General features: G+C 44.5%; 2 protein-coding genes across 6 annotated transcripts in view; both read left to right on the top strand.

Moving 5' to 3' along the window:
• The window catches only part of LOC308335986 (band 4.1-like protein 1), a 106,438-nt gene that overhangs the window by 68,870 nt on the left and 10,684 nt on the right, over positions 1–26,884 (top strand). For 3 of the 5 annotated variants that reach the window (XM_080793228.1, XM_080793225.1, XM_080793229.1), the window contains exons 4-16: positions 4,134–4,238; positions 6,835–6,877; positions 7,080–7,155; positions 7,536–7,754; positions 8,220–8,307; positions 8,872–9,024; positions 10,646–10,743; positions 12,428–12,603; positions 13,480–13,739; positions 18,205–18,249; positions 19,112–19,261; positions 25,056–25,106; positions 26,569–26,697. In XM_080793228.1, coding sequence (XP_080649354.1) covers positions 4,134–4,238; positions 6,835–6,877; positions 7,080–7,155; positions 7,536–7,754; positions 8,220–8,307; positions 8,872–9,024; positions 10,646–10,743; positions 12,428–12,603; positions 13,480–13,739; positions 18,205–18,249; positions 19,112–19,261; positions 25,056–25,106; positions 26,569–26,697 — 1,593 coding nt within the window. The remainder of the gene's footprint in view (positions 1–4,133; positions 4,239–6,834; positions 6,878–7,079; positions 7,156–7,535; positions 7,755–8,219; positions 8,308–8,871; positions 9,025–10,645; positions 10,744–12,427; positions 12,604–13,479; positions 13,740–18,204; positions 18,250–19,111; positions 19,262–25,055; positions 25,107–26,568; positions 26,698–26,884) is intronic. The other 2 variants (XM_080793226.1, XM_080793227.1) reach the window with 2 other exon arrangements.
• LOC308325736 (uncharacterized protein) lies at positions 19,669–23,768 on the top strand (the record flags this gene model as incomplete). The annotated part of the gene is made up of 4 exons (XM_080778399.1): positions 19,669–19,779; positions 21,401–21,487; positions 21,916–23,325; positions 23,757–23,768. 4 exons carry the CDS (start codon positions 19,669–19,671, stop codon positions 23,766–23,768), a joined length of 1,620 nt encoding a protein of 539 aa, XP_080634525.1.

Below are 26,884 nucleotides of genomic sequence, written 5' to 3'. Positions count from 1 at the left end.
CAGAGCCTATATGTGGCATGCGCCTGGACCACTAGGCCAGCGGGCGCCCTGTGAGTGAACTTGTTGAAGGAACTCGTGTCGGAAAAGGATGAAACCCCAGCTGTCAGACTTGGTTGCTGCGGCTGCGGTTTGGTGAAATTCACAGCTGAGGAGACACTAGTTTATCTGGGCGCAAGGAAACCAAAACACAGAGTGTAAAACAGCAGCTTTTGATGGTTCACAGAATGGCTCTGTGCAGTTGTGAAGCTGGCAGCCAGAGACAACAAGCAGCACCTGCTATGGTTTCAGTCATCTCCCTCCTCACACAGGAAATCTATTCACCCGGGCACTTTTTTGTGTGATAGGAACTTTTTTTTTCTTATAATAGGTCCTCACTAATAATCATGATGAGTGGTGCAACTCCCCTCTCTCTCCCCCACCCCCTCTCTCTCTCTCTCTCATTAGCAGACAACAGTGCAGCACTGTCTCTCTCTCTCTGTTTCTGGCACAACAGCGCCCCTACTGGTACTCATACTCATGGTGCTCATTAACGTCACATAGGTGAACATGGACATTGCTGTTCCTACTCAGTCTGTGTCTCATAGGAGGGCTGTGGGCAGTTCAGAAACCAAGCCTGCAGTTTCTATTAGCTTGGATACCCCATCGATGAAGTCACTGGTGGACGGGTTTCTGAACTGCCCACAGCCCTCCTATGAGACACAGACTGAGTAGAAAATAATTGTGCCATTCTATCATCATTATTAGTGAGGAACTTATTATATGAAGATGGGTTGAAAAGTGGTGAAGTGGTCCTTTAAGACCCTTGCTCTACACACTAATCAGCAGCACATTGTGTTGCTGTCACAGTCTCGCACCACTGTACTAGGCCACCACTGTACTAGGCCACCACTGTACTAGTCCAGGAGCTGTACTAGGCCACCAGTGTACTAGGCCACCACTGTACTAGTCCAGGAGCTGTACTAGGCCACCAGTGTACTAGGCCACCACTGTACTAGTCCAGGAGCTGTACTAGGCCACCAGTGTACTAGGCCACCACTGTACTAGTCCACCACTGTACTAGTCCACCACTGTACTAGGCCACCACTGTACTAGGCGATTGCGAGTTACGTTTGTCATCCCTAATCAGTGGCAACAAGGCTATGCCACGTGATACCAACACCCCTTCAACTAACTGCATGTGCTTGTCCAATAAAAGCCCTCAGCTCAGCTCCGTCGGCAGGGTGTTAGGAAACCTATTGTCATTAAATATTGCAACCCAGGTGCAGCCAAGGAGAAAATAGAATAGTTGTGTTATTGTTAGGGCCCTTGGGATATTCACACACAAGCGCTGGTGTTCATGGAAGTGTGTGTGTGTGTGTGTGTGTGTGTGTGTGTGTGTGTGTGTGTGTGTGTGTGTGTGTGTGTGTGTGTGTGTGTGTGTGTGCGTGTGCGCGCGCGGCCCTTGGGATATTTACACACAAGCTCTGGTGTTCATGAAAGATTGTGCGAGTGTGTGTGTGTCTCTGTGTGTGTGGGTGTGTGCATGCATGACTACGTGGTTGTGTATGCGGTAAGAATACCATTGGATGCTGCCCTTACACCAACCTCTCTCTCCACACTGCAAAAAACATACTGCAACACCTCAGGGCTTTTTCCACACCGCAGCAATAGCTTGCATTATGGTTCGGAAAGCATTTACCAACCCCCCATTCATTTTTACAGCGTCCTCACAGTGACTCCTTATACAGAGTGAGTCCCTACAGAGTCCTTACAGTTATCCTATTCATTATGTATGTTCTATGTTGCATGCATGCAGCTATGTTGTATGGGTTTAGACTTTAGAGACAGCCGCACTGAGGAAAAGACAGGATGCAGAGACTTAAAATCTTGAGGTTCTCTCTGGGAGTAACAAGGACGTATAGGATCAGGAATGTGAACATCAGAGGGACAGCCCATGTTAGATGTTTTGGAGATGATTTGTACAGAGGAGGGATAGTGAGTATATTGGTAGAAGTATGCTGAGGTTGGAACTGCCAGGCAGGAAGGAGGTCTAGACTCTAGAAGACCAAAGAGGAGATTTATGGATGTAGTGAAAGAGGACATGAAGTTAGTTGGTGCGAGAGAAGAGGAGGCAGAGGAGAGGGTGATAGGGGCAGATGATTCACAGTGGCGACCCCTGAAGGGAACAGCCGAAAGGTAAAGTTGTATACACGCACACAGCGGTAGGGCTTACAGCAGGGTGGGCAACTTTGACTTTGATTTTGCTATATTTGAATTGAAATTCAGATTTTCTTATATTTTGTAAATTGGAATCCTGAAAAGTAACCTTTTTTTTCAAATGCATGTAGTTATGTTAACTTTATGAACTAAATACAAACATTTGACATATTAAAAGACAATAACATTTGTATAGTCACTAAGCTACAGTACATATGTATACTGAAGTAATTAAAGCACGTCATGTTTGCATGTTTGGAATTGTAACAGCTGAAATCAATAATATATCAATGTTCGGATATAAACCTGCGGGCCTCATTAAGTGAAGGTGGGGGCCCCATGTGGCCCCCGGGTCGTCATTTGCCCGTGTATGGCTTACAGGGTCATTCACACTAAGCACTATAACTGAGCAACGATAACTATAACTATATCGTTCACCACTGTATTTTTTTGCCATCCACTTGACTTAGAACTATTTTTAGTTCTACTATATTATAGTTATAGTGCTCAGTGTGAATGGCCCTTACTTCCTGTTTTTAATTGCTAGGGTGAAATGTCAGGCCCGTCCTCCCCAGGAGCTGATAATAACAGTGACAGTGGAAAGGCAACTCTGTTGGCGAGGATGCAAGGCTGAGCCTCCACCCTCCTCCACGGGGCGTAGGGCATGGAAGAGCACACAATACCCTCCTCCTGTCATCCACCCAGCCACCCACCCCACATGTTCAGCAGGCTGTGTTCGTACATCACCATGCAGGGGTGAACGTGGCTTTTGGCAATGATTGGTTGTTTTTGTCTGTTGCCAAGGCTCGGCCCTGTGTTATCCAATGTTTATTTCAGCAAGCTAGAGTGTGTTGTGGAGACATTCACACTGGGGGTGAATGTGTAATTGGTTTGAAGCAGGCTGGTATACTGAGAAAAGCCTCAGCCATATGATGGCTTATTCTGATTCCCAAATACAACAGCACTGCTTCCACCTGGACAGCCTTGCCATGGGGGCCTAACCCCTAAGGAGTGACAGCGATGAGGCAGCTTCTATAAGTGCTTTTCAAGTGTTGCCCCAACATCCCTTCAACAATGATGAGGCAAAGGAGAGGTAATCTTTCAAGTACCGGCCTTGAGATATTAAGGAACAAGACAGATGAGGAGGGATCATATAGCATCTGTTTCCCTGGCAACCACTTGCTCCGTCTTCCTGTCATCTCGGAAACTAGCTTCTGTGAAAGGAAGCAGCACCATCCAGAGAGAAGCACACATACAGTACTACACGCAGTGTGTGTGTGTGTGTGTGTGTGTGTGTGTGTGTGTGTGTGTGTGTGTGTGTGTGTGTGTGTGTGTGTGTGTGTGTGTGTGTGTGTGTGTGTGTGTGTGTGTGTGTGTGTGTGTGTGTGTGTGTGTGTGTGTGAGTGTGAGTGTGAGTGTGAGTGTGCGACTGTGTACAGTATATCCAGTATGCATAACGTTATACCTCCCGGTTTTGGGGGGAAATAGAAGGCGGGGCTTTTCAGAGTAAAATCTTCCCATCTGCTTGGCGCCTTTATTCTGTCAAAAGTAGTTTAATAATAACAACGTTGTACTCCACATTTGGCCGTGGTTTGACCTAGGTCAGAATGTGTCTGTCCTTATGTTCTGAAATGGAAATGCACCGTGAAACTCACATCGAACTCAGCATTAATAGCGTGAAAATCACAATCAACAGCTCTGTCAAGGGTTTGATGCATTCTGACTGTAACACTGTACTCAAGGGCAGCACTTCTCAAGGGCAGGCAATATTGTCTCAAAATCTTTTATTTCTATTATGTAGGGCTATATCAGAAATTGATTGAAGTGCTTCAGAAACACACTGAGGGATTATACTACTGTGCTTTGATGGTATTTTCTTTTCTACTAGAAGATCTGTTGAATGATATATTTCCTTTCTCATATGTTTGTCTTTGCAGAAACATTCCAAAGGACAGACCCTGATCGGCATGGTGTGTGAACACCTCAACTTGCTGGAGAAGGACTACTATGGCATGACCTTCTCTGACACAGATACCCAGAAGGTCAGTGGGGGAAGAACATGTTGCAGTCCCAATCACAAAGGAAAATAGAAATCCACATGTTGCCTCCAGAGAGAAATACAAATTCCTTTATCTTGTGGCCTCAGTGGGCCGCCGTGTCTGTCATCAGTCACACTTCAAGGGATCAGAAATTGTCATTTTGGCATGTTGACTCAGTCGGAGTGTATTGTCAACAAGAATTACATTTGAAAGAAAAAAAGCATGAATCAAACTTGCGTCACCAACTCAACAGTTGGACATTCCAAACACAAAGCCGGCCCCCCCTTTGTTGTTTTTTTAAGTGAGCAAGAATGGTGCAATTATTGGCTATTATGACACTGGTTAAGATTTGGCCCTGAGACGTGAATTGTCCCAAATGTCAACATGCATTTAGAGCTTTTTTTGTAAATCTAGTTTCTAGGGGTTTTGACTGATGGAATGGTGCCTAAAGGCAGGTATGTGATTGCTACACATTACTGTGAAGGATTCCTCTGGCTTTCCTATAGATGAGAGTCAGAGAGGGACAGACAACAACAAGTCCTTCACCACATCTGTTGTGTCTCTCTGTCACCACCCTCAGTGGGTATGTTACTGTTTCCTCTGCTGACGTGTTGTGACTCGATGCGTTGAGCTTTCGGATCTGGCCCGGTCTTGTAGTAAAGGAGAGTATAGAAACATACACATGCTGCTGTCCGTAGCTCGTCCTCTCAGAGAGAGACAGGCTGGAGTCTTCTTTTCATTCCTTGTTATACTCTCAAGAGTAAAATGAACTCTCCAGCTTTTACTGTATAGTCCTGTAGCCCTACGTTCAACAACAAAAATAGATTTGATCATATAGGACAGCCTGAGCCTACACTACCATCTGAGATGCCTGGCCATTTCAGACCAAACAAGCCTGGGAAAATTGATTCCTGTCAGGGGTCACCAACATGTCTGTACACGGACAAATTTGTCCGTGGCAAAGAGATTTGTCCATGGCAAAGACTTGGTCTTGCCTGTGGCAAATTTTAGATTTTCTGTTTTACACAAGATTATAATATGTTCTTATTTTGACACCCACTTACTGAATGTTTAAGTCTCCAGGGTTTCTTCAGAATATGTATGACACTGATTTATTATGACACTATGGAGTCCAACTAGTACTAGTGGTTCTCAAATGTTTCATTTGAAGAGACCCCTTAACTCTGAGAGTGTTCCTACGGGTCCATTTGGTTCCATTTGAACACTCTCAGAGTTACAGACCTATTGTGGTCATTCAGGGCCATCTATGTATGTGTTTCTGGTAATATTATTGTCCACTCATTTCGTATGTCTGTGGCAAAAATTGAATATTGACAAAAATATCCACAACAAGCCAACATGACGATGACCGCTGATTCCTGTTTATGGATAGTACTTCTCAATATTCAACCCAGATTTCCTTTATGTTATTGATTTGCGTCCGCTTACACACCTTAGCTCTGAAAAGTGATCAACTCTTTGCAACAGAGACAAAGCAGAACACTTTGCAAATTGAACCCCCCGCCCCATTTGAGACAGATTTACAATGACAATACATGCTTGCAGCTCATTAAAAATTATTATCAGCCTGATTAGGCTCTGAAGAAGTTAGTTGGGTATTAATGTGAGTACTTGTGTGCGTGTGAGCGTGTGCGCGTACATCCGGCCCGCATGTCTAGGAAGATGTTTCTTAATCCATTCTGACGGGAACCCCTTTTGGTGTTTAGCTATTGAAAAATAACAGATCTACAAGCTCATAGCACGCCACCGAGTGGCGCACTACGAGCTTGTAGGTCTGCTATTTTTGAAAAATCGAAGAACGACTGACATAGAAACATAGCTTTTTCAGAAAACTGTCAGGATATAGAAGACATTTTTAGAATCTGATCTCAGGTCAGAACGGGTTAAGTTTGCAGAGTGAGATACACTGCCAGTTTGCCTAACATAGCCAGAGCACTGCAGACTGCAGCACAGTTTCAATCGTTCATGGCCCTGATTCCACACTGAATGATACTGGATGCTAGAATGTATTTTAGCTATACTAAGAATTTGCTGTAGGCACTGCTGTATTTGCTATGCAGTGGATGTGCTTTTGTATGTAAAATAATTGTCTTACTGTTAACCGCCCTAAGGGTACTCTCCACACAGTCTTTGTACAAGTTTGTGTCTATACATGTGTGCGCACGTGTGTGCATGTGTGTGCGCGCGCGCGTGTGTGTGTGTGTGTGTGTGTGCGTGCGTGCGTGCGTGCGTGCGTGCCACTGCGCCCAAGCATTGCTAAAGAGGCTGGCATAATATAATTTCTCAGAAGCATGGGAAATCAGAGCCAGTGCCCCTTGTGGAGGATTAAGTCACTGCACAGATGTAAAGCTAAGTGGCCGGTAGTAATTTAGCCACACAATGGAGTCCCAGATGAAAGCTTGACTCACAGAAACAGAAACAGCTCAGTGGGTGAGGCCACACAGCCCTTTATTCAAGCATATGGAGAGGCTTTCATTAGGAACACTGCGTGCATTTAGAGCCAATGTGGCAGCAACAGGGTGTGTGTGACAGCCATATTTCCCACCTGTTCAACTGAACTCTCCCTCCTGTTTTTCAGAATTGGTTGGACCCCTCAAAGGAAATCAAGAAGCAGATGCGCAGTGAGTTTCTGAGCACCTTTATATATTCATCCATATATTGCATTGGTTTAATGAATAATGCAAATTGTAATTAAAGTAGCATAACATAAGCAACTAGTCTTGGTTACCGTTTATCATTGCAGTCGTGAAAGTGTCATTGCACATGATGTCTGTCTAGCATATGGCAGTAAACTTAACACCTGTCATTGCAATCTGCCCCCAGACTCACCGTGGAACTTTGCTTTTGCTGTGAAGTTCTACCCCCCGGACCCCTCACAGCTCACTGAGGATATCACTAGGTAGGCAGGGGAATGTGCACAATCCCCGTACAATCTGCACGCACGCATGCAAGATTGACAATGACACTCTGAATACATGGCCTTCATAATCCATCCAAATAAAATAATGCATAATACATCGCTTGCATTGTATGCAACTGACGTTGCTTTTTGGTTTTGCGAGAAAAAAAAGTACATTCTACGTACAGTACATACTGTACACACTAATTACACAATATATATCCCCCCCCCCCCATCAAAGAAGTCCAAATCTCTTTATTTTTAGAGGATTATTGTACATTGTTCAAGCTGCCGTGGATTAGCTACTCTGGATTCTTGTCGGAACTTGCCTAGGCTGAGCTCTTACAACCCCCCCCTCCCCCCTCTCTCTCCTCTGAAAGGTACTACCTGTGTCTGCAGCTGAGGGATGACATGCTGTCGGGTCGTCTGCCGTGCTCCTTCGTCACCCACGCCCTCCTGGGCTCCTACGCCGTACAGGCCGAGTTGGGCGACTACGACCTCGATGACCATGGCTCCGACTACGTCAGTGACTTCCGCTTCGCTCCCAACCAGACCCGCGAGCTGGAGGAGAGAGTGATGGAGCTCCATCGGAACTACAAGTATGCACACGCGCGTGCCGTGCACCATGTCAAGCTGTGGTTTATCCCTGACAGATGTCGTCCTCCTCGTTTGTTGTACCTTGCGTGTCTCATATGCAGGCATCGGCCACACTGAGCAATTGCTCATAATGGCATCAAATCAGCTCAGCATGTAAATTGCTTGCTAATAGTTGCCTTCATTTCACCGTAGCATCTGTCATTGTCGTGGCACATGGTTGAAACTCTGCCAATGCAACACTTCATCACTTAAAGGGTCTCCACGTGCTCTGATTTGGCATCGGTCCATTGGCACCATGCCCAAGCTGTTACACAAGAGAGATGTAAGGGAAGATCTGAGACTGGAATACATCAGGCATATTTAATAAGATGATACCGCTCCTATGAAACTAACCAAGTTTCATTATTTGGGATTCAAGAGGGCCTTTTGTTTGGAGGTTAAACATTATAATTGTCCCTCTGTCACAGGGGTATGACTCCAGCTGAGGCTGAAATTAACTTCCTGGAGAATGCGAAGAAACTTTCCATGTATGGAGTGGACCTCCATCACGCCAAGGTGGGCTGTTGTTGACTTTCTTGTGTCCAATAGATGGGAGTGTCAACCCCAGATTACTCAGAAACAGAACTAATATGCAGTATATTAGTAGCAGAGCAGTGGTTTTCTTGCCTCACTGAAAGATCTGCCATTAATTTATCCCATATACAGTAGATTCACAAAAATAGAGGCATGATTCACCAGGATCCTGGATGGCTTGAATCTAGGCTTAAAATAATTGATATAAATATCTTTGTGAATTTCAGTGGTGCCAGAAAACTACGCCCACTAATATGCCCTATACTGCCTACCCCTGCCCTGTGTGTGTGTGTGTGTGTGTGTGTGTGTGTGTGTGTGTGTGTGTGTGTGTGTGTGTGTGTGTGTGTGTGTGTGTGTGTGTGTGTGTGTGTGTGTGTGCGTGTGCGTGTGCGTGCGTGCGTGCGCGCGCGCGTAAATGTGTGTTTTCAACAAGGACCGTTGTTGCATCATCATCTTGTCAAACTGCCCAGCAAATTCCTGTTAATTGATAGACCCAAATGGACCATTGTGGTTAATTCTCTTTTGTTGTCCTATGGGACCCTGCAGGACTCCGAAGGGATTGATATAATGCTGGGCGTCTGTGCCAACGGCCTGCTCATTTACCGCGATCGGCTGAGGATCAATCGCTTTGCATGGCCAAAGATCCTGAAAATATCCTACAAGAGGAGCAACTTCTACATCAAGATCCGTCCCGGAGAGGTACGTTGAAATGGTCAGGGTCCAGGATAATTACAGTATGGCAGGGGAGAGGTACGTTGAAATGGTCAGGGTCCAGGATAATTACGGTATGGCAGCGGAGAGGTACGTTGAAATGGTCAGGGTCCAGGATAATTACAGTATGGCAGCGGAGAGGTACGTTGAAATGGTCAGGGTCCAGGATAATTACAGTATGGCAGCATCAAAACATTCTGAGAACTGCAGCAAAAAAATAAATAGCTTTTAGAATTTTCGTGTGGTGTTAGGTATGACTAGAGCTGAACTGTAAATTCTCCTTTCTATAGCAGTGGTTCCCAAACGTTTTAGCACGTGCTCCAAAAGAGAGATTTTTTTGGAAACAATAGTTAAAAACTAAATGTAGGAAACAGAAAATATATAAAATGTGTCCGCTACCAACAAACGGGTCCCGAGTCCCACAGTTTGGGAAACAGTGGTCTCTACAGTGTGGTGCTGGCGCTGCATGCTGAGCCTCAGTGTGACAGGCTGTCTGGGCCAGGCCCTGTCACAGTGACAGAGCCTCACACTGAGTCTGAGATGGAGCCAAATAAAGAGACCCTTTAAAAGAGCTGCTGCAGCTGCAGCCTTAGCCAGAATAGGGGTGGATAAAGAGTATAAATATAGAGCCATGAAATGCCTTCCTCCTGTTTTTTCCCCCAGTGTCTGAGAAATTGGACATCATCCTCCATGTCTTGATCTGCTCTAGTATGTCCAGTTGGCTGTGTGGGGATCATTTAGAAGCAAAATCCATGTAATCCATGTGCTTTTTTTTTTTTACTGAATGTTATGCTATGATAATGATAGAAATGGCAGCAGCGTCACCAGGCACTGTGCATCTATTCTGCGTTTTTTAACATCGGAGGTTTTGGAGGAGCATTTTAGAAGAGCTTCCAGCTGTGTTTTCACCTGGGAAAAACACATTGGGGGACACACTGCCTTACAGAGCAAGGGTCAATTTTTAAGGGGTGCAAGCTGCTTCTATAAGTGACTTTGTGTGTTTGTACAGTATACATATACATGTCACATCAAGCAGAGTAGTACCGTCTGGATACCAGCACACACACATCAAGCAGAGTAGTACCGTCTGGATACCAGCACACACACATCAAGCAGAGTAGTACCGTCTGGATACCAGCACACACACATCAAGCAGAGTAGTACCGTCTGGATACCAGCACACACACATCAAGCAGAGTAGTACCGTCTGGATACCAGCACACACACATCAAGCAGAGTAGTACCGTCTGGATACCAGCACACACACATCAAGCAGAGTAGTACCGTCTGGATACCAGCACACACACATCAAGCAGAGTAGTACCGTCTGGATACCAGCACACACACACATCAAGCAGAGTAGTACCGTCTGGATACCAGCACACACACATCAAGCAGAGTAGTACCGTCTGGATACCAGCACACACACATCAAGCAGAGTACTACCGTCTGGATACCAGCACACACACATCAAGCAGAGTAGTACCGTCTGGATACCAGCACACACTCAGTAGGCACCGTTTATTTCACACTGGGTGTGTTATTAACTCTCTGAGTTAACACTGGGATTTTGTATGTCTGTGTTTACCAATTCTCCTCTCTTCCCCAGTATGAACAGTTTGAAAGCACCATTGGGTTCAAGCTTCCCAACCACAGAGCTGCCAAGCGACTGTGGAAAGTCTGCATCGAACATCACACCTTCTTCCGGTAAGAACCACTCTATTCTCTGGTTCAGAACCAATCTATTCTCTGGTTCAGAACCACTCTATTCTCTGGTTCAGAACCAATCTATTCTCTGGTTCAGAACCACTCTGTTCTCTGGTTCAGAACCAATCTATTCTCTGGTTCAGAACCACTCTATTCTCTGGTTCAGAACCACTCTATTCTCTGGTTCAGAACCAATCTATTCTCTGGTTCAGAACCACTCTATTCTCTGGTTCAGAACCAATCTATTCTCTGGTTCAGAACCACTCTGTTCTCTGGTTCAGAACCAATCTATTCTCTGGTTCAGAACCACTCTATTCTCTGGTTCAGAACCACTCTATTCTCTGGTTCAGAACCACTCTATTCTCTGGTTCAGAACCAATCTATTCTCTGGTTCAGAACCACTCTATTCTCTGGTTCAGAACCAATCTATTCTCTGGTTCAGGGGGCGGCTTGTAAACGTCATAGCACTAAAATTGCTATCCTTTGCTATGCGTTACTTGATCTGTGCAATGAATGCTGCAGGCTTTGGGCTGAACGGTTCACGGTGTTCAAAGCGACTAATAAACGGGCTTGATTACATACATGAGACTACCCTGCGCCGTCCTCATCTTATCTGTAAAACAGGACAATCTCCGTTAGTAATCATATTTCATCTGCTTCAGTGATTACACGTGATGTGCCTCGAGGCTGTTTGTTGCTTTCACTCTGTCAGAGACTCAGCTGTTTATCTCTCTCTTTAACCCATTCTGACCTGAGATCAGATTCATACGAGGTTTCCACGGGACACACACTGGTCTGATTAACCCATTCTGACCTGAGATCAGATTCTAAAAATGTCAGTCGTTCTTCGAATTTTTCAAAAATAGCAGACCTACAAGCTCGTATCGCGCCACTCGGTGGCGCGATATGAGCTTGTAGATCTGCTATTTTTCAATAGCTAAAGCATAACATGATGCCAACACCAAAATGGGTGCCCGGTCAGAATGGGTTAACCAACCAATTTTCCCTTCTGCTACACCTCACAAGATAAACTGAAGGTTACTACTGACAAAGACTAAAAAAACACATCATGGGACCTATTCAGTACGCCTCTCCTTAGCCTTTCTGTGCATTGATTAACTGCTGTTTCTAGAATGCATTGCGATTTTCTTTTTTATCTATTATCTCAGTTGCAGAAAGAGCTTTGCAGTAACATGCCTTTTGTTATCATTAGTACATGCATGATGCCCGTTGGGACCCATTGTTAGAGTACCTGTTGTACCCATCTGTCTGTCTTTGTCTCTTTTATGCTCATTTATGGAGATCTCAAGTGCTGATCCAACCATATATATGTGGAATTCCTCCGAACTCCATAGTGGCTGTCAATTAGTAGTAGGGATGCGTGAAGGACAGATAGGCTAGTGTGCACACATTGACATGCATGCAGAGATCTTAGATCTACAATTTATAGTTAGAAGTAAAAGATAGATAGATATTACAGAATACTTTTTTGTGCAAATTATTTTTTAGAATAAGTTTCACTCCGCTGCAGGGATACAGTAGTAGGAACACATGATCTGTCACTTTGGCTGCCCACATGCTGTGGGTAGTACTGGGTACTACATATTCAGTTAGCTTTTGTGTTGTGGCATCAATCCTTGTTGATTACACTGAGCCAGAGTGTGTCTCTCATGTTTGCATGTAGGCTGGTGTCCCCAGAACCCCCTCCTAAGGGTTTCTTGGTAATGGGTTCCAAGTTCCGCTACAGCGGGAGAACCCAAGCACAGACGAGGCAGGCCAGCGCACTCATAGACCGGCCCGCTCCACACTTTGCTCGCTCTACCAGCAAGAGGTACCTGCTGTCCCGGAGCTTGGATGGAGGTAAGTGCTGTGATTTAGGCTACTATCATTACTTTCTGCACTCTCATTTCCCAAAACAGAGGCAAATTGTATATCCTAAAATATATTTTCACCGCTTTCAATTAATTAATTAATTAAATTAAATTTAATGTATTTATTTTAATCGCTGTGAGCTTGTAACTAGTAGTTCACACTAGGAGTGACAAAGACTATACAAAACAACCAAGCATGGCCAGCTACATCGAAGTGTCGAAGTGGAAGTATTACTCAGCCACATTGCATGAATGAAAAGGGTAGGGTTAAATAGCACAGAGAACTGGTTAACAGCAAGAATGAGTTTTTCTTTATTTCATGGAAGGGAGCAGGAATTTTGGGGAAAGAGAAGAAGAGTGGATGAACGATGAAACAAAAACATCTGATTGATTGACACTTCACTGCGTCATTGGTGTGCTGAACAAAGTTGAAGCCAGCTGAACTTTTCTTTTCAGGTCACAGGTTTACGTTGAAAATGACTTTTGCGTGTGAACCGAACATTGGCGTTAATGTATCCATTTTAACTCTGAGATTGTACATACTGTATGAATGGACCCTGGTTCCATTTGTACACTCTCAGAGTCGGGGAGTATTGCGGTGTATTTTCAGGTCCCCGGGGTAGGGGAAACTTTTACAGCTTCACTCAGCTGATGACTGCTCACATGGCTATGATGAGCACACCGGGCAGGGTGTGGGGTGGAGTCTGTTAGGGTTTATTGTTGTTAGGGACACTTCAACAAGTATACTGGTCAAGCTTGGGGTCAACCGGCTACCTTTCGATTCCCAGGCAGCCTCTTTACCCACTAAGCTATAGCCACATAGCGTGTAATCCTGACTCGAACGATCCCTTGTGTTAACCGTCAGAGTTCTCACGGCCGGTCTCCGCCATGTGTGAAAACCACGACAGCCTGTCCCACCGCAGCGTAAGCGAGCTGCCCCGCCTCCGCCTCCCTTCGGGAGACGAGCAGGAGACTGAGCTGGAGCCCAGTCTGGACCAGGACGAAGACGAGCAGGACCAAGAGCTGCTCCCGGAGATGGAGCAAGATAATATGCATGAGGAGGAGGATGAGGAGGAGGAGGAGGAGGAAGGAGACGCAACCCCCAGCAAAAAGAAGGAAATCAAGGTACGCTAGAGTCCGTGATGCATCTGAAGTCTAAACTGTACACTGCTAAATCCTCAATGATAATTTAAAAATGAACCCAGGGCCATTTTTTCAGGTCAGGAACGTTTGTGATGTTTGGACAAAATGTGTAGGAGCGGGCTAACGGTGCCGGAAACTAGCTGTACACAGACACACCCACGGACGGACGGACAGGATTGAAAAACATACTCTGCATGCATTCGGCCTGGTGGAGACAATTACTGTAACGCTGATGATTTTATGGGTGACCAATTGTGCGTTCTGCTTATGGCTGCTCAGTTGGCCATCATTGCTGTTCTTTATTAGCGTGAAAATTGACAAATCTGGCAGTGCAAATTTAATCACATTTGTGTATTAGTCTGGTGATGCCAGGCTAGTTCTTTATAGAGCGGACATAGAATACGCACATCGACAGGCTGGGTGCTGGGCTAAAGTATGGATGGATAGTATGGATGGAGCCTGCACACCTGTACAAAATACTTTCTTTATTGACATTTTTGACAAAGTTTTGTACGAAGAAACGTTGTCAGAAATTTCAATAAAGAAAGTATTTTGTACCTATATGGTGTGCAGGCTATAGTTCTTTATGCCACTGTGCAGCAACCACCTCTAGTTTAAAGCGGGGATGTCACGCCCCTCGGGAAGCTATTAAGGCTATTAGCGCTAGCATCTAGATTGTGACGTAAAGTCGGGCCAGCTCAATTTGACCAATGAAATTGATCTTGTATCTGGTCTAAATGTCAGAGCGGCTCTGGGCTCTGCGAGTTAGCGTTCCTGGTGGCTATCAACTCATGCTAGTGGTTTTGAGGCCACCTTCAGCCTCATAGCTGGGTAAAAGTTTGGTGGAAAAATTACTTTTTTGCTACAAAAAACTCGCCAGAATGACACCGAGTTGACGTCCAAGTTTTAGGGAAAACTGTTGCATAATCGCAATTCCGCGCGACGGGCTCCATCGTACCCATCTTGTCTATCTGTCTCCCCCCCGCTGACACGCCCTCAGCCGGCTAAGTGCTGAACAGGGCTCACGGAGCCCTGGAGCTTCACGTAACGTTACCACTGCCAGGCTGTGACTACTCTAGCAAAACTGCGCCGGCCTCTCCACCTCTCTCTCTCTCTCTCTCTCACACACACACACACACACACACACACACACACACACACACACACACACACACACACACACACTCTCTCTCACTCTCTCTCTCTCTCTCTCTCTCTCTCTCTCACACACACACACACACACACACCGATATAGGGGCGGTCTCTCTCTCTCTCTCTCACACACACACACACCAAGTTGATTCTATCGGTATGTTTTAGCCTGTGTGTATAGCTGTTGTGAACGCGAAGAGTTGTGTTTATTATTTACCAAGAAGAGCATCGGCTCTATCCGTCATCCATTGCAACTGCAAGACGGCGAGACGCGGTGTGTGTGTGTGAGAGAGAGAGAGAGAGAGAGAGAGAGAGAGAGAGAGAGACTATAGCTGGCCTGCTGCAGGGCAGGCAGTGAAGGTTCCTTCCTTCCTTGTGTTTGCAACATGGGGCTGCATGAATGAATGAGTGACAGCTCGTTACGTCTAATGCTCTACTGAATGAAGTGGAGGCTTTCCCAGCTATAGCCCTGTACCAAGCAGTTTTAGAGAAAATATTTTTATTTTTAAGACTGTGACCGCGGGTGACTATACCATTAAAAAACAACCGCTGTTCTGGTACGGCAGACTAGCCTGCTAGCCCCATAATGCGCCCTCTCCCTCTGCTACAGAATGAGCGGAGGGAGAGGGCACATATGGGACATATGCATACCTGCATGAATGGGACATGGGGATCCGTAATCATCATGAATTGGGGCCGACACGGTTACTTACAGTGACTCATAATACCCAATTACGGATTACCCATACAATGTTTTTCACTCGTGAATTCTGTAGACAGTCTTGCCTACGTCAATTCCAAGGACAGGGCAGAGAGCGATCGGCTCGACTATAATGAATAAATTGGACAGAGCAGCAGTAATTGGAATAAATAAATGCATGTTGTCTTGTGTTCTTATCTTCTCGGGGCTATTGTTAATGCATGTTCAAAATCAATCAGCAATTTGACCTAAATATTCCCATTTCATATTTATATTATGGCGACGAGTAGTCACTCATGACGGACAATCTGACATAATATAGGCAATGAAACGGTCAGTAAAGTGGAATGAATCACAGCATTATATCGCCCCTTGCTGCAGAACAAAGCAGACATTTTAATACTGTATTGAATAGTTTTTGTGCTTGTTACAGTTCTACAAAGTACAAACTATTAATTTAATACAGTTTTCGGACTCGGTGAGTTGTCTCCCTCTGAGACCCTAAAGAGAGAGAGAGAGAGAGAGATATACGGAGGGAGAAAAAAAAAAAAAACCACCCCCACCTCCTCTCGCAATCTCCCCGTTCTGAAGTGCCTTGTGTCCCGGCCAGAGTTCAAGGCTTACCGCGGCCCGCGATTCTCATGAATTCATTATGCATAAACAAACATTTCACATGTTCAAACAATGTTGTGTGTGTGTGTGTGTGTGTGTGTGTCTGCGTGTGTGTGTGTGTGTGTGTGTGTGTGTGTGTGTGAGAGAGAGAGAGAGAGAGAGAGAGAGAGAGAGAGAGAGAGAGGCGTCCCCCGTGTGTGCTTGTGCAGCCTGCACGAACCCGGCGGTGAGAGCCTGAGAGGGGGCTCAGACGGACTAGTCACGCGAAATTGCGATTATGTAACAGTTTACCCTAAAACGTACACGTCAACTCAATGTCATTGTAAGGAATAAATAAAAGCAATAAAATAATTTTTTAATGATATTTTCACCTAGTATGACGCAAAAGGTTACCTCAAAACCACTAGCCTTTACTGCGCTAGCCACTCAGCTCGGCTAGATGCTAGGTCACGTCAGAGCCTGAGATATAGTCACGTGTCGTTTGAAACTGTTTTCATTCAGACCACGTGATGTACCTTATCAGCAATGTTAATCTCGGGCTTTGACACTCCCCCTTTAAGTAGAATCTTGTAAAAGTTACCAAATGTGGCATATGTTGTAGTGAAAGGAGTCACACTATAGGATGGTTTCTGTCCGCTGTAAGACAGGACCCAGCTATTCACAGAGGAACTGCAGGCGCATTGATGCAAAAGGGATGCAGTGTAAGCCTCTGACATTTTTCAGGGCTTTAAATCTGCAGTGCCTTTGGTGGGTTAGCATCGCTAACTAACCTTCCCCGCTCATTGGCTTTCCCAGACTTAAATGCTTGTATTTGCTATCTGCTGCTAATTCTCTCTAACCACACTATTTAAGCGTTTATCTGATAACCGCCTGTGGAGCCATGTGTATGCATGGCCACTGTGCTCGCCTGTCATTAACATGCGTTCTTTCTTTAACTCTTTGCTGGCCCCCTACAAGGAGGAGGCTGGGTCACCAGTTGACAGTAAACAGGAGGTATTTGATGTCTGCCTGGGTACCACTGTCTATCTGTCTGTCTTACCAGTCTGCTTCGTTGTATGCTGTCTCTCAGTCAGTCCAACCATTGACTTTTCGCTCAGTCTTTGTGTCGGTCTGGTCTGTAGAGTATGTCATTCCATCTTCCAGTGTGTTGATTACAATGTTGTGTAATTGTTATAGCTGTTTTTGCAGCGAATTCAAAATGAGCATCCATGCATCATAATACAGTAAGAGTGCAACGGCCTCATTGAGGAATCTTGTGGATGACAGCGAAGAAAGCCATTGATTGAAAAAGCCAAATTTATGTTTCGGTTTTTTTGCCACTAGACACAATGCCCAAGCTGCTTGACAGCAGATCAGCCGTCCACCCAAACATCATATATCATAATAATTATTATTGCTATTTCCTAAAATCATTGACAGTATTTCAATGCTTAAAACTAGGAAAAGACTAAGTTAACTTAACAGGATATTACAATCCCAGATATAGGGCTGTATTTTGCGTGTCTTAAGTACCAGGTCTTATTACCTAACTTGAGTAAAATAAAGACCTGGAGGCGTGATCAATGCTCTTTGGCCACTCAGAATAGCCAAATGGCATTGATCACGCCTCCAGGTCTTTAGTTTACTCAAGTTAGGTAATAAGACCTGGTACTTAAGACACGCAAAATACAGCCCCTATAGTCTCATATCACAATATTGCCCAACCATTATCACAAACATCATCTTATGGCCACTTACTTTGCACTACTTCAGACTGATGATGGTGCAGTGTTTACTCTTCGACTTCCACTGCCGTATGCTGAAGAACCTGCGTTCGACAGTCAATCTTTGTCCTGCCTGCCCGTCTTCCCCCTTTGACTGACTCTCTGTCTCTGCATCTGCCTGTGTTCCTCTCTATACCATACTGACCCCACAACATCCCCCACCCCAAATCCCCTCCATCCCTCATTCCTGTCATCTTCTCCTGCCCCAACTCTGCCCCAGCTGTCTCAGTTGGACCAGGAGACCACCCCTCGACACAAACAGGAGGTACAGCCTGCTGCGTTCAGCCTCTGTATACTCTGTGCCGTGGTTCATCTTTACCACCAGTGTGTCGCTCCACCGTAGCATTTTGACAGTGTTAATTAAAAAAGTACCACTTTGCTTGTGTTCTGTGCCAAGCACGCGTCTAGCTGCATGTTTATAGATGTTTATTGTAATTTCATGTTGTAACATTTTTATAACGGCAGCTGGGACTGCAGGATATTTGATTGCCTTTGCGGACTTTATTGCAAAAATGTTGTTTATTGGAAGGTTTGGCAAGTCTCCAATGGAATGCTTGTTTCTCTATTGATGATGCAACACTGGAATGTATGCCTTCTAAGAGAAGACGGACATTGATATTATAATGCCTTGTTATACTGTTGCTCATAGAACATAACACATTTTCAAGACTGAAACTATTATTTCTGTATGTGTGTAAATTATAGGTGTACAGTACTAATCATGCAGGTACTTCACTAATCTGAAATGCAGTGAATGATCAGACATGTGAAATATAGACTTTTTGCTATTTGCAAATTCGCTTTAGTTGTGAATATATTCATAATTATATTCTTCCTGTATTTCAATGTGTTCAATAGCATCCTAAATGTAATTTTAGCAGAGAATAGCAATGCAGTCACAACTGCCAAAACACCACACAGATCCATAGAACTGATTCTTTGAAAAACATTGATGTTAAATTAATTGTTAAATGTAATGTTGATCACAGTCCACTTGCATATCAAATCACAATATGATTTAATTGTGAAAATTACATTGAGGTCTTGCTATAACATACACCCACCCTCTCTCTCTCTCTCTCTCTCTCTCTCTCTCCTCGCTGTCATTCTGTGCATCCCTCCTCTAGTTTTTGGACAAGTCGGAGGATGTCTTACTGAAGCACCAGGCCAGTATCAATGAGTTGAAGAGAGCCCTGAGGGAGCCAAACAGCAAGCTGACGACCCGTGAGAAGGGTCTGTCAGAGACCTCCCCAAGTGGCACGCCCGAGAAGAAGGCAGTGAGTGGGGGGGTTATGGGGTTCCACTGGGAGTTCCACACTGGTCAATATCCCACATCTCAAACGTCCTCTGATGTTTGGCATTCCTTAAAGCGGACATTGATATTCCAGTCTTTGCTGGTGCCCTCATGAATTTCTCCCTTTTGCTGCTGTAGGTTAAAGCAGGACACACAAGCTACCGGACAATACCTTGCTCTGTCTGTATGCTTTTTTTTGTATGCTTTACCTTGTCTTTGAATAATTCAAGCCTGAAGATGTACTGGTACGATATAAAACAGAAAAGCTAATTTATATATATTTTGGAACGCTAGTTACAGTTAGAAACGGTTTCCCCTGTCAAGGGACAATAGATAAAAGCACTTTTATCTCCTCTGTGACGATATTGCTGTGAGATAGAGATCACAAGAATGAATAGAGTCAGCGATGTTGGGGTTCAAGCCAACATAGACAAGTTGAAAGCTACAGGGTTTCAAGACCCTCTGACAGTTTCCGACACCTGTATTAAAGATAACGAACAGGTTTCATGACAATCAGATAGGCGCTCATTCATCTACGTGCAAAGCCACCATCCCCTACTGTTCTATTTCAAAACATGTGGGTGATGTTTCAACAGCTTCATTAAACACATCCACCTAGTTTGTTGATGTTGGTACAAATTGATTGAAGGCCACACCCAATGCTACACTCGTATACTCGTATAATGGGATGTACTTTAAGTAACCATCACATTTGAAAACTTGCACCTACAGTAGCAACATGTGTTTGTAATGATTGATTATTTGTATTTATTTATTTATTTATTTATTTATTTATTTATTTGAAGTATGGTATGTTATGCCAAGCCATGCCCATTTCTTGATGTGTAGCGTCCCCCTAGTGGTCAATTTCAATGAAACTTAATGTATCTTTTAGGTACTTAAGTAGACATACCATGCAACGTACATACCCTTTTTTCCGTTTGTGCAAATAGGGACATATCTGTGGTGAAAGTAATGGACACAATGCCCTCTCATGTCTCTCATGTCTCTACCACTTACCATTTCACGGAAATTTGCAAAAATTCAGCAGAAGGAGAAGAACTAATTTGCACAAAACCAATAGGGTTCAGACTGTTGGACTTGAACCCTTAAAATGTCTGCCGTACAAGTGAATGGCAACATTATCTCAGGGGGGCTTGAAGATTACTGACAGCTGTATCTCAGAGTGAATCAACTCAAATAGATTAGATTCACAATGTCTTTTGAGATTCACTAAATTCTAGACACTTGAGAGAGGATTAATTGTCTGAGCTCTCCATTCTCTAAGATTGCCTAAGAAGTGATATAGCGGTAGGCTCACTTTGTACTGGATCACATAAAAAGAGCTCCCAGAGCTTTGATCGATTTCTTTTGTGGCTGTTCCGGGTATGGAGAATGAAGATTGCAGCCTTCAGATAGTGTACTTCCATTCTTTAATTGGTTCAGTCACTTCTGTTGCATCTAACTTTGTTGATAGACAGTCTCTCACCCTGCAATGAGAGCAATCAGGTCATGTCCGGTGGATGTCAAACATTGCCTGTGGCAAAATATGCCATGTTTTATGATCCAACAGAGGTTATGGCATTTTTCTGTTGAAGGACTGAAGGTGGGAGCTTGGAAAAAATAAGTTAAAAAAAAAAGAAAACATCTCACTGCCCTTGAGGAGTTATGTCTCACAGAAATCCTGATAAATTAGCCCTTTGATGTGGGTGCAGAAGGGATTATATTTGCATTGCAAATAGCTACTTAGTTGGTTTGACGGATCTGGCAGGTGTATACAGGTGGAGTGCATGCAGGCTGGCATGCACTCATGAAGAACACTTTCTGTGTGACTCATTCCGTTTCAGTTGATTTGGTATTTACCCGGTTAAAAGTTCTGCTGCATGAAATGGCATATAAGACTCCTGGGATACTCGAATGACCAGAATGACGCACTGCATTTTCAGCTGTAACAAACTTGTCAACACGCATCGATACTTTTCTCAGTTTAAATAACGTCTTTTTGTAATAGATAGATAAGTGTAATTAGCCGAAAGAGTCACAGGTCTCTCTAACCAACGGCTACTCTCCCCTCTGTTCTTCTGCTCTCTCTTATGGCCTGTCCTTTCCCCCCGCCTGCCAGCTGGTTGTCCCAGCAGGGGGGGAGGACCCTGTTAACTGCCTGTCGGTTGAGGGTTTCATCCAGAAGACTGTGGTGACTTCCCCTGAGGTTGCACATTTCTTTCTGTCTCTCTTTCTTTCATGATATAATGTGGTTCTCAAAGTTTTATTTATTTCAAGGACCTCCATAACTCTGAGAGTGTATACACGTGGACAAAATGGACCTGTTTGGTTCCATTTGTACACTCTCAGAGTTACAGACCTGCAAGGGTCCATTTGGAACCCTCTCAAGAACCCTGAAAGTCCCTGGACCCCACTTTGAGAACCACTGTGATATAGCATACTTAGAATTATGATTGAATGTACTGCATGATATATTTCATGTATATTACTCCAAAACCTAAGCATGTATGTATTCTTTCTTTTTTTCCCTTAATTTTTTCCTTTAGACATTATAAATGACATTATTGTGTTTTAATTGTTTGTAGTAGTGCTGTTTTGGATTATCTAACGGTGTTAATCTATATCAACATGTAGGGCTCTGAGGAGTGGGTACTGATTGACAAACAAGTCGCTTATGAACAAGACCATGACTGGAAAGCAGAGGAGAAAAACAATGCTCTCACCTCCCCCCCATTAGTGGAAGATTCCTCTCGGGAGACAGATAAACTTGTGGAGAACGAGAAAGAGACGGAAGTTACCACGATGATACATATCGAGGTAACGGGGGAAATGAAACACCACACTGATGATTTTCCATCACCTCCATCAAGGGAAGCACAGGAGTGTGCTGAACCTTGTCCCACGAACAAAAGCCGTTTCATGGTTCAATTGTCTGAGACGGCAGACTCGTTTCAAGAAACATCTCCGGGTAAACTGTGTCAGGCCCTTGACCCTGAGGCACCAGACCCACAGCAGGCAAAGGAACACAAGCCCTCCCATAAGCAAAGGAGAAAGAAGAGGCCACAGAGTTTGAACCTAGGAAAGTCTGCAGAGTTCATCTATGAGAAAGAAGGTGATTATTCAAACGGTGAGGAAAACGAGGGCTCGGACTGGGAGGACAGCTCGGAGAAGACGTCAAATTCGGGAAGTCATACAGAGCCATCTCCAGAGGTGACTAGTACGAAAGATAACCAGAAGACAGATGAGGATCAGATAGTCAGGGTATATAAAGACAAAAAGAGAGACGATGTATCAACAGCAGAATGCAAAGACGTTTTTACTCAGGGAACAGGCATGGCAAAGAGCAAAGAATGTCAAGAGGGTTCAGCAGATGTAAACATAGGCCCAGTGAATGGCCCCGGGAAAGCAGGGCATGGTGATTTGATAGCAGAAGGTAAAGAGGAGTACATTATCAACACACACATAAGAGGGAGGAGCCTAATTGACAACAAGGAGCTAGCAGAGGTCAAACTCAGACAGGTCAGGACACATGAGCGAAAAGTCAGCAGCTCTGGGGCAGAGGATATGGAAAGTGTTATGGGAGACAAGGTTCAGAGGAGGTCCTTCCACAGACTATCAGGCAGCTGCCAATCAGAAATCACCCGAATCGTTCCTCTCAAGCCAGAGAGGTCAAAGAGCATAGCATGCAAAGAAGACAGGGACAGGCCAGGTCAGGAAGAGCTGCTGCGCGGCATGAGGAGGGAATACCGCTGGTCAGTGGGCTCTCCAGAGGGCACCTCAGACCTTCAGTGGGCCGACGTCTCCAGCTTCCACCCGACATTGGCTACAGATCTGGAGGCTAGAACAGAAGCTGACTGTTATCATTTCACCGGCGGACCTATAGAGAGCCCGTCATTCGCTTCAAAGGCCACCGCTCTTCCCAAAATGGCTCCACCGGCGCCTCCAGTTAAAACACAGAAGGCCAGGCAGTCTGGACTCATACTGCGGAACAGCCGAAATGCCAGTAGGGAGCCTGGCGTGGATGCAGCCAAGAAGAGACACTCGGTAACTGCTTGGCATCTGCTCTATTCATTGGAAGTAAAACATCGCATGAGCTTCAGACAGACTCGCACACCATTTTTCTTCTTTTTTCTCCATTTTCAGTGACTTGAAAATGTGCAGCATACAATACATATTACATGACATGTTTATGAAGAGGGGGCGGAGTGTTACTTTATGTGACAGTTCTTTTGGCTCCATTTACCTGGTGAAGTCAGTAATGAGTAATGAATTCCGTACCTCCCTCTGCCTTCATACATAACTGCATCACAACATCTGGGAAATGTGTAAAATGCACTGCTGGCTGTGAAAAAAGCTGCTCAAAAACAAAGCACAGAACAGATCACGCTTCAATCATGCTTTAGCTTTTGTTTGGTTCTGTTCCCTGCTCTCCCCTCTAAGCTGCTCGTTTCCTTCCAACTCTTGTTCTCTGTCAGAAAGGGTTGTAAGGAAATTAAGGCTCACGTATTGTCATTGCTTTGATTTTTTTTTTCACGACTACATGCCGTATCCAGACAGAAAATACAGAAATCACTATGACATGAATGACTTGAGCAAAAAGGAGAAAAATTACATCATCAATCATTTCAGTGAATCATCTCACCAATGAGTATGGAACTGATTTGTTCTTTACTGATTTTGTTAATTACTGTAGATTAAATTGATTAACAACAATTTAGGAGGACATCAGTTCACAAAATGCTGCATAAATTAGGTGACGATGATAATTCTTTAATCAGAACGCTGTGCTGCCTTGGCTCCTGTTGACTGAAACCACAGCAACACACACAGCACAACATCTAACACAGGCTGCGATCACACTTCACTTCCTTTCATTTCACTGTGTGCCGGCGTGAGTCTGCATGCGATTGGCAGTGGAATGAAAGGAATTTGAAATGAATCCATTTGACAGCTTTCATCACTCCCACCCTTTCATCTGAGCCATGGACTTGGCTTAAACATGAGAAGAGGTGTTGCATACTATAGCTCTCTGTATGTGTCAGCATATGGCAGACATCTAGTTGTAAAAAACACAAAGATCACGTGGAGTCATTTTTATATTAGTTCTCATTTTACATTTTACGATATTGTTTTGCCATCTCAATGCAATTGTGTTGATTGCCAAGGTCGTAATGATGCAGCACTTTCTATGTGACCGTTACTATGCAGAAAACCTGTTGTACACACTGCATGATTGATTTTTTTTAGTTTTTGCCAAGTCACTGCTATTTCTAACATGGAAATATAGCTTGAGATGATGGATTACGGTAATTCTTAGCCTCAAACTCGCCTCTTTTCTGTCTTCCAAAGTGTATTAGCTACGATACAATCTTTCTGCGGAGCTCGGAAATTATGCCTGAACCTGACAGATTCCATCTGGGCCTGACTGAAGCCTCTGGGGGCTCATGTTGGGTCAGGAATTGCTTAACCTAAGCTTGGTTTTTGTTTGGGATGATAAAACTGCTAATATGATTTATTCTTGGCAAAAATAATAATTAGTAAATGTCTGCACTGGTTACTGGAGGGCTGGTAAGAAGCGTAATGCCTCAATCCTAGTTTAGGTTTGAACAGAATTTATTTATGTTCAGGTCAGGCCTTAAATTTTACGGTCCCAGTCGAGCTCTACCAGGCTGTGTGTGTGTGGCGTGCGTGCATGCGTGTGCGTACATAGTGTATTCTGCTTGCATTAACCTCAGGATGCCCTGTGCTGTGCTTTCCTCTCCTTCCCTCTGCAGGAGCCTCTCTCTACTCCTGCCATTTATGAAGAGCCATTTGCTGATGTCAAGGTTATTCATTTGTCTTTAAACGCGCCCTCATACAGTATAACCACACCTTCACCATCCATTTTCCTCGTATCCGCGTATATCACGTTTTACTAGATTATTTGTTTCCTTCATAAACTCTGCATGCTACGTACAGTACCTAGCCACTGGTGCCTGACTCATCTGCATTAGCGTGAAAAGCTTAAAAGGTTTCTTTCAGAAACTACAGAGAACACTGTCAAGTTTTCTGAGGGCACTGGCAGCCGTGACTGCTAAAGATTACTGATTACCTGCATGTAATTGTAATCATTAAACTAATTTGTAATGTACTCTGAATGCTTTCAGTGACCTGTAGAATGTAGATGCATCTATTTTGGAGTAAGTACTTAGGTCCTTGGATTTCTTTAAAGTACCATTACCTCTCCAATCCTGACCCTGAGCCTACACAGTTATTCAGTACTTATTTTGTTGATAACGTATGGCTATGCTACAGCATACAGCATGCATTACGATTACGCCTTCGTTTTTTGAATCTTTTCTGAATGGTAATACGTTCCGCTTTGACACATCCGGGTGTCACTCCCATCTCATCCCGTCCTATCTTGCGTGGTGATCCCCTCTTCCAGAGGGAGCTCGGGGACAGGAGGCCCCTGCAGGGCTCGGCCTACGAGGAGGACCGGGAGCACGACGGCTCGGCCGGCATGAGGGACAGCCACTTGGGCATTGAGCGCAGGTGCTCCAGCATGACGGTCAGCTCCACGTCCAGCCTGGAGGCCGAGGTGGACTTCACCGTGGTCATGGACCTCCACTCGGGGGTTGAGGAATTGCCCAAGACCATCTCCGAGCTGGATATGGGCCAAGAGGACTTGGAGGAAACCTCCAGGTTCTACTCGGCCCGTCTCATGGGCTCATACCCTGACAAGTCTCCCGTAGAGGAGAGGCTTCCTGAAGAGCGTGTGCACCACGAGGTAGACACTAGGAAACACACAGTATCTCATCCCTGCCTCATCGTCATCACCACAATGCTTACACCGGATCAGCCCTGCCTCAGTTGGATTCCATCACGCATCTTTTACGTTGGACCATCTTCTGTTTTGTGTGGAAGTGTTTATGTTTAATTCATGTGCCTTCTCATTTGTATTTATTTGTTTTGATTCATACATTTAGATTTATTCATTTCTCAATGTATCACCTGCTATTTCTTGTTGCTTCTTGTTATTTCCTGTTATTTGATGTCTGTCTTTTTTGTTTTCCTAAATTTGCGGAATCATTCACAGCATGCGTTTCTGTGTTCAAGCAAAACAGTATTAACGCAAACAGTATAAAGTTCACACAAGTATTTTGTCAGTTGTAGAGGTTTTAAGGCCGAATGTGTTCTAATACTTAAGTTGTGCCTCTTTTCAGTGTTGGAGACTTCTCTGCACATTGAAGCTGGCTCATTTGTGTGCTTTGCGTTGTCTCACTGTACCTTTTGTGTCCCCCGCAGCCCCCGGTGGCAAAAAAAGACGCCAGCGCTGTAAGCATGGCCCACCTGCTGAAGATGGCCGACACCAAGACAGAAATCAATACCAATGGCTCGGAGGTCAATTCTAACGTCACATATGTCTCCCCACAGGTAAGATAGACCTACCAGTACATATCTAAGGGACCTTTCTCCACTAATGTAACAAAGCAATAGTGCTGTTACATTTTGAATATTTTTTGCGCAGTTGAGATACAGTAAGGGTATATAAAGATACATACATCCAGGTCCCTAATGTCTGGAATCTGTCAGTTGTTGAAGCATACAAAGTCATTACCTT

The sequence above is a fragment of the Protomyctophum bolini genome (genome assembly GCF_963924005.1).
Source record: "Protomyctophum bolini genome assembly, chromosome: 2".
Taxonomy (NCBI): Eukaryota; Metazoa; Chordata; class Actinopteri; order Myctophiformes; family Myctophidae; genus Protomyctophum; species Protomyctophum bolini.
This window is presented reverse-complemented; position numbering and strand designations above follow the sequence as displayed.